General features: G+C 40.8%; 1 protein-coding gene across 2 annotated transcripts in view; it reads left to right on the top strand.

The window, feature by feature from the left end:
* CWF19L2 (CWF19 like cell cycle control factor 2) overlaps window positions 1-3,133 on the top strand; it is a 93,558-nt gene extending 90,425 nt beyond the window's left edge. For both annotated transcript variants that reach the window (XM_064441267.1, XM_064441268.1), the window contains 2 exons: window positions 1,526-1,627; window positions 2,543-3,133. In XM_064441267.1, coding sequence (XP_064297337.1) covers window positions 1,526-1,627; window positions 2,543-2,683 — 243 coding nt within the window. In that variant the 3' untranslated portion in view covers window positions 2,684-3,133. The remainder of the gene's footprint in view (window positions 1-1,525; window positions 1,628-2,542) is intronic.
* Window positions 3,134-13,106: the final 9,973 nt, after the last annotated feature.

A 13,106-nucleotide genomic window follows, 5' to 3' on the forward strand; every position in this document is an offset into this window, starting at 1 on the left:
CAGTTTTCAGATTAAGTCATCTTTAAATTAGTAAAATGCACCTGAGTATAAATTTTTACACAGTTGTGTGATTTTAATGTTACTTAAGAGCAGAATAAATGCCTGTAGCCTTCACAGAGATATGAGAGTATAGTTTAGAGACCAAGCTGAGCTTTGGGAAGTTGGAGAGTTGTATTAGGAGACGGTGGTGCCTGGAAGGAGGGTCAGACATGGCTGAGACATCATCTAATGGGCGGATTGTGTGCAGAAACTGGTGTCCAGAGGCACAGAGCCTAAGCATCTATCCCTTGCACAGCATCAAGGCCTTCTCTTCTCCCTCTGCTCCCCGCAGCGAGGGAGCTGGGGGTGGGCAATGTGCTGGCAGTGGGCACAGCCAAGAGAGCTGACCAGGCAGCAGGCACTGTTCAGCAATAGCCAAAACACTGGCATGCCGGCAACGCAGGTTTAGTTACCAGTCCAAAACTCAGCACCATGTGGGCTGCTGTGATGAAAATGAACTCCATCCCAGCCAGACCCAATACATTGCTAGACACAAATAAGATAAAGCTGACATTTTCCTGAAGGTGTCACCCGCTGACCCATTTTTTCCTTATTTAATGGTTTTTTTAATTTCATTGAAAATGTTTTCTGTTTCTCGCTATGCTACATTGCCCCTCTATATTAAATCTTAATTATTTTTAGAGGGGCTTTCCAATCAATATATGGAATGTGCTGTGTGAAAATTGTGCAGTTATTTGGACTGTAGCAGAGGAAATGCTTATGAATTTGAAGCTTTGTAAATCTTATCTGTACAGGAACATCCTCAACAATTAAAAGAGTGGAGAATAACTTGTTGCAGTGAAACAGTGGAAATTACTTGCAATACTGTAGCAATAAATTAATCCACTTCTCACGCTGTCAGACTGAAGGGTCTTACCCTGTGGCAGGATAACCAGTGTCTCCTCTGTAGGCTGACTGAATTATTAAATTGCCTGATTCCGCAAGTTAATGATAACTTCCAGTCAGGTAGTGGGGTTTTTCTGGTAGTGTATTCTTCCTAGAGGTGTTTCCCTTCCCCGTAAGTGTCAGTGTTTCCTCTGTAAACATTTCCTGTTATCACACAACACCTTATCTTTAATAAATGGAGCTTGCTGGTGGTTGTCTTAAAAGTTCTACTCAACCCATGTAATTCAGAGACATGGAGTCGGGAAGGCATTTGCTCAGTGTGTATGCTGCTGCCTGGTCCCTCCCCACCTCTTACCTGGTGCTGCAGTGGTGTCCTCTGGAGGTTCTGGTACCCAGCAATCACCTTTTCAGATTTCAGTGTCCTTTTATCTAGTTGTGTGTTGTTCTTTCCCCTTGCCTGTTTGTTTTACTGTTTCTCTGTTGCAATTTTATACTACATATAATTGGTTTTAGAGATGGTTTCAAATAAGATGTGATACGATCAACTGTAAAACCACGTTCAGATTCATTAAGCTGTGGAAAGGTTAACTAAATGCCTACGGTCCGTTAAACATCTAAAAGTGTGATTTTGTGCGTATAGGTTCCTAAAGGATTACCATACTTTTCTGTGGACTTTGGCCTTGAAGGAGGATTTGCTCATGTCATTGAAGATCAACACAAGTTTCCTCATTACTTTGGAAAGGTATTGTTGTGTAAAAGATCGATTTACCTACCAATTATACTCTATTTTGTAAAATTTAAGTAATTAAAACAGATGCTGCTGTAACAGATGTACGGTATCGCAATTTATGAGCTGGCTTTTCTTGGTAAGTCATTATAACTTAGCTTGTTGAGCAAAGGAATAATTGATTTCTTCACTGGCTGATACTCAGAATGTGATTCTAGATCCATGTTTCTTTCAAATTAATAGGAACTCTAGATATTTGACATATAGTCTAATAGATGGAAAATACTTGCATCTAATTAAGAAGAAGAAGAAGGAAAAAAAAGGTTTTTCATGGTCATAGTATTCTCATATAGGTGCACTGGCTTCTGCTTATATAGATCAGGGTGCATACACCTACAAACTCAGACAACGCCTACTATAATGCATGTGTGGTTAAATTACTCCATGTAGTATAGAGAGTATAGTATATGCAGGAACTCCAATGAAATCTTCCTCTCTTCATTATGTCTCAGCAATCATTTACTGAAAGAGCCAATATTGCAAAAACATTAGGAGTGATTGGGGCAATATATAGCTTACTTCAAGAAGAGTTAAGAGCAAAATGGGCAGCTTTCTTTTTTCTGAACTTTTCTTTTTTTAGTTACAAATGTTCTAATCTATTAACAGTCTTGCAATGTTAGAATATTTATGCAGTGCATTGCTATGCTGTACTTAAAAGAATTTTTCTGAGGCAGCTAACAACTACAATTCTGATTTTTAAATTGGTATCTTTTTCAGAATTTCCAGTTTTAATAACTAACACTTAAAGAAAACAGGGACGAATAATGTCATCAGTTGGAAATAAATATTTCTATATTTTATGGTAAAATAGTGTTAAGTAATATGGTAATTTTGCATTTATCATGATCTACCTTTGTTCTACTTGCAAAGGAAGTCATTGGTGGCATGCTGGACTTGGAACCGCGGCTCTGGAGAAAAGGAATCAGACAGAATTTTGAGGATCAGAGGAAGAAGGTCTTGCAGTTTGCACAGTGGTGGAAACCATATGACTTTACCAAAAAGAAAGAATGAATTCATCCCTGCAGTTGAGAACTATATAAGCCATAAAAATATTAAAGGATATTTCATATGTTAAGAATAACACCAGTGTGTTATGTATTATATATTTTAAAACCAAGGGTATTGTTTAATTGCTTATTACCTGTTTCTGGTTTAGACACTGTGCAGATCACATGAACCTGCAAGCTTGGCAAACCACAGGTGTACAGTGTTTTTAGTTTTTCATTTTTTAGCTGAGCCAAAAGAATAATATCAATGTGGCTATTGGAATTCCTCAAAATAGAGCTTCTGCTTTTGGAGTTTTTATAAAGTTTGAGGCAACTGTTTTTTTTTATATTGTATTTAGCATAAAGCCAGTTCTTAATTATCACAGTGACTTTTTGTAGAAGATGGTGTAAATTTTAAGAACATTTTGATTAATACAAATACACTGTTGCAGAAGCAAGCTGTACAGAAAATTACTTTCTGATTTTGAGTCTTGTGTTCTTTAAGTTGAGGTCATTGCAGCAATGTTCAAGTATGATGTAATTTGTAAACCTGCTGTTGCCCCCCTGAACAAGAATTAATGCCATTTTCTGTACTTTCTTACAATATGAAGTAGTACTTTCAAGCTGACCCGTTGCACAAAGGGTGATGAGACAGTCCATAGCTGGTGGCAAATGATAGCTTTAATGGTAACAGTTACTGATGATGACAATAAAAAAAAACAAGAAAGAAAGAGAATCTTAAGGAAAAACACTCCAATGGCCAGAAAAGAAAAAATAATCTCAGGGATATCCCCAGCTGACTCTCCTCCCCATGGCATCTCTCTAGTGCAGCAGGCAGTCCGCCATAGTACTTTTCTGGTAATAAGAATATAGTTTTCATCAGGAAGCTCCCTGCTGGTTGCTCCTGCTGGTGGTGCTGTTAGCGCTGATTGGAGCACACTCTGATCAGAGGCAAGAGTTGCACATTAATTGATTGTTAAGCTTTGTACATCGATGTCACTGCAAAATACCTGTCTGCTATTTAAAGGGCTACTGTCTACTGTTATTCACAAGGTTTTGTTTTTTTCTCTTGTGTGAAGGTTAAAAATGGGAGTAGGAAAGGATGGGGGGAAGGGAGATTCTCACATAAATGTCAATCACTTTCTGTGGGAAACCTGACATAGCAGGCTCGGGCTTTGCAGGTGCAGAGCTGGGAGAGCAGGACAGGGGCAGAAGTACAAGGACGAAAACATTGCCACAGCATCCTGCCAGTGGATAAGGGAAAGGGTGCAAACTTGCAAACAGAAGACTGCATTGCTACAGGGAAAGGGTCTCAGTGGCAAGTGGAAGGCCCTTAGCATAGTAGAAGTTAAGGCAAGATTACAGGGTTGAATAAGTGCTCGTTTCTAGTCCCTTTGTGGTCTTCTGCCACTTTCCTGAAGAACTAGTACATTTTTCTTCCCCCCTGCTCTATTTTGGCAAATAAGTCTGTCAGAGGTAGAAGTCTACTGTGTTGTGAATTCTTTTCTGTAGGATCTTTGTAAATTTGTGTCACTGCAAGAGAAATAACTTAAAAATAAGATGTCATGATCATTTTAGTGATTTAATGTCTGATTTTTACTATTTTTCACCAGCAAGCCATGGATAAAAGGGTCAGTTCTACTGTTCTCCAGTAAGTTTTGATCTTCCTAGCCTACTGGGGAGATTACAGAGCAAATAGGACATGAAAGAGTAGCTGCTAGTAGTTGTTTAGAATGTGGTAATGCTGCAGCAAGTTTAGGTAAAGTGCGGTCTTCGGTGGTGTAAAGCATGACTAAAAATTGTTTGAAAGTGTATGTTGCCCCTGGTCTCATCTGCCTTCCCCTCCCCAAGGACAGCCATGAAGTGGCAGAGGTGACTTGTCTTTTAAGGCCATGGATAAGTCTTTACCCAATGGTATGCTGGAGATGCAATTTTTCTAAATGATCACTTCTGCTTAAAATTTGTGTTCCTCAAGGGAAGTGCTGTGTTTCACAAAGGTTATCTAACTTGTACATAGAAAAGTCTTCCTCTCTGACTCATGGTCTGTGCACATTTTATTATTCTGGTTTCAGCAAACCTACTCATATTCTTTGGACCAGAAAGGACTCTGAAATATGGAGTAAGGGTAACAATCTCAAGCTAGTGATACAGGAAAATGTGTCTTACCCTATTAGAAGTTTTCAGAATGGCAGACTGTGCTTGCCATATATACTGAGAATAGTATCTTGTAATTGGTCACAGACCAGACACACATATCTTCAGGTTAAGCTGTTCCTCTTCGTAAGTGTCTCTAAATATTCATGAGGCTATGAGAGTGAACACAGCTTGTTAGGGCACTTATATGGAAGGCATGGTACGCTTAGGCTTCAGTTCTTACTCTTATAAATATTAAAATATTTTTAACAGACCTCTTTCATCCAAAGAATACCCAATACCTAAACTCTTTTGGCACTAAGAAGTGGAAAATGTAAATTCAGGTGTCTTTAGGGAGAACAGGGATTGAAAGCTGTATTTCCTATATTGCTATAAAATGTGCTCCTGTGTACTCTTTGGTGTAACCGGGGAGGAAAAGGGACTTCTCTTCCAGTTAATCTATGTGTGTAATTTAACAGGTGTTAGAACATAGCCACGTCCTGCCCTGTCAGACAGGAAGATTCTTATGCTTAATATGTACAGCTACTCTTCTGCTCAGTGTCTGGCACAAAATGCAATGTTTCCGTGCTATCAGGTCAGCTTTTTCCAATTTGGAGTACTCCCCCGCTTTGTTATTTCCTTGCTATGCTGAAGGAATTGTCCTCTCATCTGTGTTCCAGGTCTTTCAGTGGTTTCAAGGAAGGCATGCTGCACCAGCCGAGCACCATTGCTGCAGCCCAATCAAGCCCTGGGTGAGGTCTGAGCAGGAACTCAGACTTCAGAGCTTTTTATTCAGTTGTGTTTGCCACCAAGTCCTCTAGAGAGAACCAGGATGGATACTATAGTCAAGCAGATCATCTGCCTTGGGCCTTGACACCTTGAAAATTCCCAGCCTGGGTCTGTCTTGGGAAAAATGAGCAAAAAGGATCCTGTGAGATGTTCAATTTCTTTGCTTTTTCTCAGGCTGTACTGTGCAACCTGATATTCCCCAGGTCCATGTGGTTGCTGTAGAAACCTGCCTGATGCATGAGGCAATTGTCTTCATATTAAGGTTCCACGTTTTGAGGTTGTTATTTTTGCTCAAGTTGAAGGAAAGCACCATGAATTTGTACCACACCATTATCTACAAAATGAAGTTTAAAAGCTGCCACAGTATCATTATCCTTATCCATAGCCAGTGGTTGGTTGATGTCAAGGTGATTGCATAAAGTTATCTGTTGATGTAGACTGAGGTAATGTAAAATGAGGTCGATGTAAGCTGAGGTAAGCCCAGCTAAAATGGAAGGCAAGGCTTTCTGCTCAGTACTGGTGTTCTTCCAGATGGGTAGTTCTTATATATGTCCATATTCCACTTGCTTTTCCTTTCTCCTTTTGTGTTTTCTTTTGGAGTAAGACAGTAAGATGCCACATTTAGTGCAGTTTTGGTATGAGAGTGGTGGATTGTTGCTTTGTACTTGCTAAAATACCTGAAAAAGAGCAATGCGGATTTTTGTTGCTTTGCGAGAAGATCAATTTAACAACATTAGGTCTGTTTGGGATTATTTTTTTCCCAGTTTGTTCATGAATCCCAAGAATGAGTTATTCCCAGATTCCTAATCAAATGTGATTTAGTGGGATTTTACATACTGAGTTTAACCACCTTGTTTTAAATTTCATACAAGTTCTGACTGGAAAATAACATGGTAAAAATAAATAGTAACTCTCACGGCAAGAGATCAGAAATCTCTTGCAGTCTATGAAAGAAGCAGCATTTTGATGGGTCCCTTAAGGGTTCTGTCTTTGGTCGAAATTTCTTCAGCATTTCCTGTTTTCTGCATCTGTATTTTTATCATTAAAGCATGTTTTCTCTTTCTAATTCCAGCTGGACTGCAGGATGAAAACAAGTGGTGACACAGGCTGCTATACTCTTACTTCAAGTGTAGCTGTTTTGGAAACAAGCTTTGGAAACTGGCTCTTAGAGTTAATGTGGGCAAATTCAATCAGAAATGGTGACCTTGTGCTCTTTCAGTCCTTTTCTCTTCTTTCCTGGCTGCCATTGCAGGAATTAGGTTTTCATTATCTTATCCAAGCTGCTTTTTCATTAGGCCACTAAGATTCCCCAGTCTGTACTAAAATAGCGGGTCTTTGCCTGAATCACCCTCTCCCATGGTTGCCAGCGAGGATTTGCTACTGTTACATGGTAAAAAAGTTACAAAACCTGTGGTGCCTACTGTTTGTTAGAGAAGTACCTGCACTCTGGTTCTCCATGTGACTGGGTGTATTAGGATATGTACTGATTAAATTTGGAGAACTGTTGACACTTAGTATGATTTCACTAGAGTTACACTGGGCTTTACACCATTAACAGTGTCAAAATATGTTCCTTATCATGAGGAGGAGGTAATTTTAAGTACATGAAAAGAGTTAGGACTTTACTTGTTAATGCACTTAATCTGCTAACACTGGATTTATGAAATCTTTTAAGTAAACCTTAAGCCTTTTGTAAGCAGTTTGTGGCATCCATAAAATCAGAGGAGGAGGACAGGAGATAAAATTATTTAGTTGATCCCAAGATAAGATCAGCTACATTTGTGGCATTCCTAGATCTGTTTTCTCTATGAAGATCTCTGAGGAGGGAAGATCCACAGCCTTCCTGGACAACCTATTCCAGTATTTACTCTTTTAATCATTAAAAATTTGTCTTTGTATTCTTTAATCTGAGTTGTCCATGATTCAAGTCCAGTATTTATTGTCTGTTATGAATGTGTGAAGCATTATTTCATTCTTTGGAGCTTCCTTTTACATGTTTGAAGACTCCATTTAATGGTTTCAAGCTGCATCAGGGGAGGTTTAGATTGGATATGAAGAAAAATTTCATTACTGAAAGAGTGGTCAGGCACTGGAACAGGCTGCCCAGAGAGGTGGTGGAGTCGCCATCCCTGGAGGTATTTAAAAGACATGTAGACGTGGCACTTCAGGCCATGGTTTAGGAGATACGGTAGTGTTGGGTTGACAGTTGGACCTGATGATCTTAGAGGTCTTTCCCAACGTTAATTATTCTATTCTATGATTCAATTAAATTGTCTTTCCAAATTCTAGTCTTCAGGTTAAACTGTGCATATTCTTTCAATTTTTTTCTTGTAGGTTGCTTTTTCTATTCTTGTTATCATTCTTTTGTGCTCTGGAGTCTCTGTAGCTCATAAAGATGTGATGCAATGAAAGTCTCAAGAGTGGATATGGTATCTCAGTGAGGTGTTACTAGTGTGTCTGATGTGAAAGGGTTATTGTCATTCTGGGTGAAGTGTCCTTCTGTTCATTCCCTGCCCGCCCGCTCCCAGTGCAGTGTTTGTGTTTTTCACAAGAGTGTGACGTAGTGAAGCCCATGACTCCCTGCAATCTTCAGATCCTCTCCTGCTCCCAAATCAACAGTTTATATATTATAGTTGGGTATTTTTTGCCCAAGTCTAGGTTCTTGCCCTTATCTTTTGTTGACTTTGTTTCGTCTTCATAGCCCATTTTTTCCATTTGGCTGAGATCATTTTGAATTCTACTTCTGCTTTTAAATTATTTTTTTTTACAGCCTCTTGACTCTTCAATAAAATTAAGCAGCAATGCTGTATGGTGGCAACTAGAAATTGGTGACACTTCTGTGTATGCCCTGCAAAATTTGCTTACACTGACTAAACTCTTTCCCTGCTATCACATTTATTGTTGCTGATGGACTTGCTGCAACTTCTGATACCATTATTCTTGCTATAGAAGTGGGTGCTGTGGGTGTGACAAGTAGCAAAAGCAATAAAAAGGGTGGCTTTAGAAGAGTCAGAAACTGGTATCATTTGGGAAAGCTGAGGTGATGTTGTGCTTTAGTCCCAGCTGGCAACAAAGCCCCACACAGCTGCTTGCTTACTCCCCCCCCAGTGGGGTGGGGCAGAGAATCAGAAGGGTAAAAGTGAGAAAACTCGTGGGTTGAGATAAAGATGGTTTAATAGGTGAAGCAAAATAGTATTAGTAGTAACAATAATAATATAATGAAAAGGAAAAGCAAAAGCCGCACACACAAGCAAAGCAAAACAAGGAATTCATTCACTCCTTCCCATGGGCAGGCAGGTGTTCAGCCATCTCCAGGAAAGCAGGGCTCCATCATGCCTAATGTTTACTTGGGAAGACAAATGCCATCGCTCCAAACGTCCCCCCCTTCCCTCTTCTTCCCCCAGCTTTATATACTCGGAATGATGTCATATGATACAGAATATCCTTTTTAGTCAGTGTGGATCAGCTGCCTTGGCTCTGCCCGCTCCCCTCCCAGTTTCTTGTGTCCCCAGCAGAGCATGGGAAGCTGAAAGAGTCTTTGACTAGTGTGAGCACTACTTAGGGACACTCAGCCACTACTTAACAACAACAACAACATTGATGTGCCATCAGCACTATTCTCATACCAGATCCAAAACACAGCACTATAGTAGTGAGGAAAATTAACTCTATCCCAGCCAAATTTAACGCTATCCCAGCCAAAACCAGCATAGGTTGAAATGAACTCCAGGATTATATTCTGTGTTCCCATGGGGAAAAAATGAGCTGAAAATCCGACATTCCTGGAATACCATTCCCATTTGGGTCATCTGCCTAGCTGTGTCCTTCCCAACCTATTCACAAGCGGGATGGAGGGAGAAACAGAGAAGGCCTTGATGCTGTGCAAGCACTGCTCAGCAATATCTGGAAGATTAGCATGGCCAAGAAGGCCAATGGTATCCTGGGATGCATTAAAAGTAATATGGCCAGCAGGTTGAGAGAGGTTATCCTCCCCCTCTACTCCACCCTAGTGAGGCCACATCTAGAGTGCTGTGTTCAATTTTGGGCCCCCCAGTTTAAGAAGGATGTGGAACAGCTTGAGCAAGTCCAGTGGAGAGCTACGAAGATGATCAGGGGACTGGAGCATCTCCCTTATGAGGAAAGGCTGAGAGACCTGGGTTTGTTCAGCCTGGACAAGAGAGGGGATCTCATCAATACCTATAAATAGCTAAAGGGTGGGTGTCAAGAGGATGGGACTAGGCTCTTTTCAACAGTGCCCCATGACAGGACAAGGGGCAATGGGCACAAGCTGGAACACAGGAAGTTCCAGCCAAACCTGAGAAAAAACTTCTTTCTTGTGAGGGTGATAGAGCAGTGGAACAGGCTGCCCAGGGAGGCTGTGGAGTCTCCTTCCCTGGAGATATTCAAACCCCACCTGGATGCGTTCCTTTGCCCCCTGCTCTGGGTGTCCCTGCTCAAGCAGGGGGGTTGGACAAGATGATCTCCAGAGGTCCCTTCCAATCCCTACCATTCTGTGATTCTGTGTTATCAGTACTATTTTGGTCTCAGATCTAAAACACAGTACTATATGAACTGCTATGCAGAGAATTAACTCCATCTCAACAAAACCAATACATTGCAGGGCTCTAGAAGAATGAATGCCAAGTTCTATGTAGACTTGTACAGAATTTGACTATCTGGTAATTGTACAGGATCAGAAGGTAAGGTGGCAAATCTCTAATTCCTGAGGTGTTTTTCTGCCTTTAAAGACTGTCACTACATTTCAGCAGCTTTAGGATGTGCTAGATTCTCTATCTCCAATGTAAGTGACTGGCCCTTTGTTGCAAAGCAACGCTTCCATTTCCATCTGTTGCTGTTTGTGAATGTTCTTGAAATGGGAAGAAAACTTTTTTATGTACTGCAGGTGGGATTCAGCACCATGTTGAAACACTTCTATGTGTCCACCTGTGAGCTGTGTCCAAGTTCACAAAATAGTATTGGCATAACCAAGAAAGTTAATGGAGCCTTAGAGAGTGGTTCCTTTTACACTACTGTAAGTGACCTGATGGGTTAATTGAATCATTCACTAGGCTCTAGTGACTGTGATGGTTAGGGACCAATACCTACTTTTATTATGTAGAAGCAGTCTAAATTTGGCAAATGTTTGACTCCCTTAGCAGAGAGTACACTTGATGGAAGTGTAGCCATCAGTGTGGCTATTCATGTATAGCATTTATCTTTGTTCCACATGGATGCAAGAAATCTTTCAAATAGAAGGTACATCTATGTCAAACATTGATTTTACAGCCAGAAATTGGAGGTTTCTTTTGCTTGAATTTTCTTCTCTCTAATCAGAAGTGATCAGAGCACTGAACCTTTGTCAGCAAAGGAAACTTAGTCAAAATCAGTTATTTCAGTGAAATGGCTCAGGTTTATTGAAACAACTTTTTGAACTAAACTTCATGGCTGATGTTCTCAGCAACTCACTCTTGTTGCTTATTATGTGTTGAAAATTAATGTGGCTTTCCCGTATTTAATATTTTTTAACCAACTGCATCTAGAGTGAGTGGAAAGCAACTGCCCAGGTAAAGGACATCTGGAAAGCTTGAGGTTGGGTCCTAGTTTGGCCCATACAGGTCTTGGTGCAAATTACCTACTTTCTTTGTCCCTTGCTCTTGGCAGATAGTGAGATGACCAGCACCCAGCAGAAGTTTTGAGAGACTTGGTTGAAAGTATGTGCCATGAGTACTTGCTGTGATTTCCAAACAGGCTGGTTGAATTTAAAAGTATCTGCTGCTGGCTGTTCCTGAGAACTCTGTGGAAACTGTTATCTGTAATTACAACACAGATTTGGGATTTTAAAAGTCCTGAACAACTCAATATGCTTTTGAAAGCAGAGAGTGGACAGACAATTTGGCTATTATCTGTTTTCACAAACAGCACATGCTTCTCAAGAGATTTCTGTGAACCAGCCCTCCACTTTTCCAGATGTGTAGTCTTCTGTGGGAAGCTTTTGGGTTATTTTCTCTTTGGAGCAAAAATATTTTGGCCAGTATCAGAACAGAAACAGATGATATGGGATTCACAGACTCACAGAAGGTAGGGGTTGGAGGGGACCTCTGGAGATCATCTTGTCCAACCCCCCTGCTTGAGCAGGGACACCCAGAGCAGGGGGCACACGAACATGTCCAGGCAGGTTTTGAATGTCTCCAGGGAAGGAGACTCCACAACCTCCCTGGGCAGCCTGTTCCCCTGCTCTGGCACCCGCACAGGAAAGAAGTTTTTTCTCAGGTTTGGCTGGAACTTCATGTGTTCGAGTTTGTGCCCATTGCCCCTTGTCCTGTCATGGGGCACTGTTGAAAAGAGCCTAGTCCCATCATTCTGACACCCTCCCTTTAGATATTTATAGATATTGATGAGATCCCCCCTCAGTCTCTCTTGTCCAGGCTGAACAAACCCAGGTCTCCCAGCCTTTCCTCATAAGGGAGATACTCCAGTCCCCTGATCATCTTCGTAGCTCTTCACCTTTCATCTGTGTGAGTAGTAATTGTCTCTGGACAGTCTCTGGAAGACTGTAAGGATAAATAGCATTTTATATTTCCTACCAAATGGGAAACGTTTTTAAAACTTTGTTTAAAACTGAAAAAAAAGAGTGAAGCTCTCCAAGGAAATCTTAATCCTCAGGACTTTCATCTTCACAGCTCTTTACACACATTAACTCCATATGTCTGAACACTTTGACCAACATTTTCTTCCTCTGACAGCTGTGAAACTGCTGTTCCTTTAGACCACGAGAATTTGCCCCCACGCCTTGGCACATCCTCTGCCCCAATCCAGTACTTGGGCTTTGGACTGCTGAGAGTACCCAGAAGGTCCTCTCAGACCCCAGCTCCTTGTGCGCCCCTGAGATCCCATTACCTTCACAAGATCACATCCGCCTTGAAGTGCTCCTTGTCCACAAATGCTGTTTTAAATGATTTATGACTGCACAGTCTTTTATTTTTAGCTTCTGTGCAAAGCTTCCAAATCAAATCTTGGTGGGAACTGCTGTCTGTGATAATTTTGTTGTCTTTCTCTCCACTAATGAAAAACAAGTTCAGTCTTGCAGTTAAACAGTGCAGTTGTCTTCCTTAGTACATTTTTATACAAATCAAACAGGAATACAGGTAGATGAGCACAGTAATATGATTCTGGTGTATTAAATAATTAACTTTAAAAGGGCTAATGAGTCCCTGCTTAACAAAACAGCAGTGCTAGAAACTGTGGGTTGTCTTTTAATGATGGGAATAGAGGACATGCGAGCAGGTTGTGAGGACTCCAATTCACCATTTTCTTATTCTTGATTCACAGAGATGTGCAGCATTCATAGGAAGTGAGCTTGCCGTGCAGTGGGGATGCTCACTTCTCCCACCCATCTTTGAAACTGTTTATCACATTTGGTATCTCTGAACTGCTGCGATTTTAATATTACTACTTATTTTTAAGGTATCAGAGATGGGAAAATAAAGATGATGATAAGGGTTTCTTCCAAACTAGAAGGAAGGGGC

The sequence above is a fragment of the Phalacrocorax carbo genome, chromosome 1, assembly GCF_963921805.1.
Source record: "Phalacrocorax carbo chromosome 1, bPhaCar2.1, whole genome shotgun sequence".
NCBI classification, from domain to species: domain Eukaryota; kingdom Metazoa; phylum Chordata; class Aves; order Suliformes; family Phalacrocoracidae; genus Phalacrocorax; species Phalacrocorax carbo.